Consider the following 5,013-nt stretch of genomic DNA (forward strand, 5'->3'; position numbering starts at 1 on the left):
TATATATAAATATATACTTATATTATATTTATAATAATCTATTTATAAATATATTATATATTATATAATTTTCAAATATTTATAATATATTATATATCATTTATTATTTATTATATAATATTATACATATATTTATATAATATATATTATAAATATAAAAAACCAAAGAGCCGAATCGGTGGACCGGTTAACCAGTGGTAGCGATTCGGCTTCGGTTTGAAGAATTGGAAAAACCGATACCACCGGTTCGGTTTACAAAAAAACTGCATGGTTCGGTTAACCGAACTGTACACCCCTAGCCGTCGTATGTCTAGTCTCTCCGGTCTCCGCTTCTCTTTGTCTTCGTAAGTAGGAGTAAGAAGACCTAATTGCCCTTCTTTTCTGTGGAGAATATACCGTCGCGGCGCTGCAACTTGGAGTGCCTTGGAATGGAATCGTTTGAGCTCTAGACCTTTTTCAGCAGACAGCGGCAACTCTCCAGGAAAGTTTGAATCCTATTCTATTCTCCCGAGCCCCGAATGTAATCCAACTTCAATTTGTAGGACGGACAATTTTTTTTTTTATACAGCATCGAGCGTTGCCCCTGGAGTTGGTAATTCAAGTTAAGGAAAGCCATCCATCTGGAAACAAATAAAGAAGATCAATTGATTCGTACAAGTAAATCCATCTCTACTGAGTTTGGAGGAACTGAAAATGGGTTTCTCGATGGTTGGTTTTATGGGTTCTCATGGTTTACTCAGCAACACTCATCAGAGGATGGTAAACTTCCATTTTGGAAATGGGAGGCAGGTCCAGACATTAAAACTCAATTCTTCTTATTGGTCGATTCCGTCAGGAAGAGTTTTACTATGCAAGCGTCAACCTATTGACTTTGAGGACAGAACAAGCCCCGATGAGGTACCCTAGTCTCTGCGTTTCCTCTTCATCTTTCAATTTCTATTTTTGATAAATTTTGATATACTTTTTTGTTTAATTTTAATGTCGGGGAAAACCCATTTGTTCAATTGTGGAAATTAAGTTACTCTCTTCGTTTCTAATAGAATTCCAAGGACCCTTTTTAGAGAACTATAAAAGTGGGTGAATAAGCTCTTCAATGTTGAAAATTGAACTTCATCTGTACCAAAATGAATTTACTCTACCAGGCAAAAATAACTGAGAATGCAGTACCATATATTCCTTTGTATGGAAAATACCCTTTTTGATATACTATTACAAGCCAAAATAAAAAAGAAAGAACAATTCTCAGCCTTAGTATATTTCATGTCCATATTACCTTAATTGTAATGGATTGAAGTAGTGAGAAATGATTTCAGAGACTGTAATTTAACAATTGACATGACATTGAACAGAGTGGAATGGTGGAATAGGATTCATGTAGCTGGAATAAGGCTTAGATTTTTTGATAAATGGAACAAGGCTTAGTTGAGTTGAGTATACAATGTACACATTAAGCTTATCTAGTTCTAGAAGGATGACTATAGACAAATACTTCTAAGAAAGCGTAAATACAACTATAATATAATTGGATTTATTTCAGATCAATTTAGATAAAGGCTTCAAGGAAATCCCATTATTATTTGTTTACATCTTAGTTCTCTAGTTGAACTATACCAAAATCCTATTTGCATTGAAGCTCCTAGGCAAAGTTAAATAGACAAAAGATTATGACTTTCAAATGATGTATTATGAAAACAGAATGTGTATTGCAGATGCTGAATTTTTGGGCCAGCAAAGCAACAAGTCAACTTCTAAACCATCTAGTATGATAGAAGTCCTTTACTGTGTTGTTCTTGTAAGTTGTAATCATCACAGACAAGGAAGATGATATGTACACCTACTGGTGCACTTACTACAATTTTAATACATTCATAGTGACTGGTTGTCTGGTGATCAACGTCATCTTGCAATGGATAAGTGCTCTCAGGACTCCAAGAAGGGATTTGGACCATTTCTAGATTTTTATGGTAACGGAAACATGTGATGGTCTGATGGAGATGGAAATACATTTCCACAACTTCCCATACTCCACGCTTTGGTTGCAAAAAACATGGCAAGAAGAATCCAGAAAGCGACTGACATTTAGGAATCTTTGTGTGTGTGTGTGTGTGCGTGCGTGCATGTGTGTATGTGGTGACCAGCTGACATTTAGGAATCTTTGTGTATGTGTGTGTGCATAAGTGCGATCAGAACTCTGTATTCCTTTTACAGAGTCAAAGCAACATCTTGTATTTCCTTTTATGCAGATGCAAATGATTGAACTGAATGATTTAATATGGATTAGTAAGCTTATGTGATAATACAGCTGCATGGTAAATCAGTCACAGTGATTCATACTTGCGGTAAGAAATGCTGTGATGAATTCTGGAGTATCACCAAATTGTTGGGAGATCTTGGACTTGTTTGGACACAAAACCAAGCTCTTAAGATGGTTCTATTGCTGATGAGGTCATTCAGCCAGCCACCTCACCTTTGTAAATGAGGTGCAGCCCTTAGGGTTGCTGCAGTTGCCATATTTTCAGACACCCTTTTTAGCCTAGAATAATTTCCAGAAGGAAACAACTCTTATAGTCTTGAGAATGGGATGGTCTATTTAGTCCTTCCAAAAACAATTTAGTTCTCCCTGTTTGGGGACTTATTATGAGCTGAGGTAAGTTGGGGTTTTCTTGCTTTTCCATGCGCAATATCTGCTATGTTGTCTATAAAGGTAGTAAGATCAGTCATTTCTTACTATTACAAAAAAAGCATGCTCTAAAAGAGGAAGATCCTTTATGCATTTTATTTACCAGTCCAGTTTTATTGTTTAAAAGGTGAGAATGGAGATAAAAAGATGCTATGAACTCATACAAAAGCTTGGGAGAGGAGCTGTATATCTGGGTTCGTCAAGATTGGGGCAAGATCATCCACATTACATGCAAGCATTGGAGCTGGCAAGAGAGGTGAACCACTTTATATTGTACTTTTTATCCCTTATCAAAATTCGATTTTTTTACTATATGTACATATATATACTCCAGTAGGAGACAAGAGGGAAAGTAGAAGATGGTTTGATCGTGTGCAGAGAAGACCATCTATAGCACCAATAAGAAGTGATCTGTTGTAACTTACAAGTTGAAGGGGCTAGAGGAGCTAGGGGCGGACAAAAAAGGATATGAATTTTAAATTAGTAAGAAATAATCTAAGGGCTCATAATTTAACAATGGATATGACACTGAACAGAATAGAATGGTGGAATAGGCTTCAGGTAGCTGACCCATATAATTGGGACAAGGATTATGATGATGGTATACATCTGCACTGTGCTGGTTTTATAAATGCACAAATGTTTGATACCCAAAAGTTCATACAATAATTATAGATGTGTTTGTCAAAATGATGAAAGAATAAGAAAATCATTTATGGTGGATATAAAACCATGAAATTATTTTCTGCAGATAGCAAACCTTCTGGATTGCACCTCATGGACAGGAGCTGGTCCTGGGCTCATGGATGCTGTTACTAAAGGTGTTCTCCAAGCAGGAAAGCCAGTTGGTGGATTTAAGATAGGCAAAGAAGCTAATCAATGGACATCCACAAACATTCATCCTTACCTCCCGTCTGACACTTATTTTACTTGCAGGTAAATAAAATTCAACATGCTAATGGAATTGGATATTGGGCAATCTAGTTACATGAACTGTTCAGAAATGCAGGTTTTTTTCTTCAAGGAAACATGGGCTGGTAGACGCTGCTGTGCGGGGTACTGTTTCAGATCGGACTGCTGTAGTCGTTCTTCCTGGTGGGATTGGTACACTTGATGAAGTGTTTGAGATTCTAACCTTGATTCAGCTAAACAGGATTGGCTCAGAGCTTCCAGTTCCCTTCATATTGATGAACTATGATTCTTTTTATTCCAAGTTATTGGGCTTTCTCGATGATTGCGAGGACTGGGGTACTGTCTCTAAGGGAGAGGTTGCGTCACTTTGGAAGGTCTGCAATGAAAACTCTGAAGCTCTGGATTACTTGGCAGAGTTCTATAATTTTCGGAGTGAAGAAAAGCTTGAAGTTGGGTTGGGAGGCAAGCATGGAAGTGTCTTGAGGGTTGAGAGCTGGGAGGGGAGCGCCCCAGAACTTGGTTTGGCAAGAGATTTTCCAGAAACATCACTTCTGTTTGAATGACCCTCAGAAACATCACTTCTACCCTACCCGATGGGTACCTGCCCATACCCTCCCTGATGGGGTAGGTTTTTTTTTGCTTGAAGGATGGGTTTTGGGATTCTACAACCCATACAGGTACCGTAGTAGGCTAAACCCAGCCCTATTCGACCTGCATATTGTTGGAAAGCATATAAACTTTATGTACTAGGTATTGAATTTAATAATATTTTTAATTTTATGTAAATGATAATTATTAATTTGTGTTTTTTTGAATGTGTTAATCAAATAATTGGAAATTTTGTTATATACTTGTGTTATTTTACTTATATATTGCTTATATATGACAATAAATAATAGGAAATTAGATGTGGGTTCTAAACCCAACCCACTCCTACCCTTGAATGTAGGGAGGGTAGGGTCGGAGAGGGTTTTGTATTTTCTTGTGCAAGGAGGGTTTGGATTTTCAAAATCCAACCAGCTCATTACGGGTCTTGGGGTGGATACGGGTTGAGAAGTTTAGGAAGGCAGATAGGGTCTAGAATTTACAAACACTCCACGTTGCCATCCCTATCCAAAAATAAATTTCCAGTACGCATTCTAAACTAACCGTCATCAATCTCAAAGTTTTTGAGGCGAAAAAAGAGCTAAAACTGATGCAACTACTTGCGCAGTTGATGCAACTACTTGCGCAGTTGTGTTGTTACTGATGAAATAGTGGACGCCACAAATAACCTTTTGCCAAATGCAATGCCACAGTCCCTACCCATAACTGCTGTACCAGACGATACCATGCAGAATGTGTTGTTTCAGGATCTATTGGGCATGATTGTTTAAAACCAGGTATAGTAGATTTGTATTTGCTATTTAGAAGAAATTAGT

At 37.4% G+C, this 5,013-nt stretch overlaps 1 protein-coding gene across 1 annotated transcript; it reads left to right on the forward strand.

Moving 5' to 3' along the window:
* Positions 1-338: 338 nt before the first annotated feature.
* LOC104606570 (Putative lysine decarboxylase family protein) lies at positions 339-4,435 on the forward strand. Its single transcript, XM_010271847.3, has 4 exons — positions 339-897; positions 2,808-2,936; positions 3,432-3,616; positions 3,690-4,435. Exons 1-4 carry the CDS (start codon positions 694-696, stop codon positions 4,153-4,155), a joined length of 984 nt encoding a protein of 327 aa, XP_010270149.1. The 5' UTR covers positions 339-693; the 3' UTR covers positions 4,156-4,435.
* The last annotated feature ends 578 nt before the right edge of the window (positions 4,436-5,013 follow it).

This window comes from Nelumbo nucifera, chromosome 1, assembly GCF_055504915.1.
Source record: "Nelumbo nucifera cultivar China Antique chromosome 1, China Antique-T2T, whole genome shotgun sequence".
Classification (NCBI taxonomy): domain Eukaryota; kingdom Viridiplantae; phylum Streptophyta; class Magnoliopsida; order Proteales; family Nelumbonaceae; genus Nelumbo; species Nelumbo nucifera.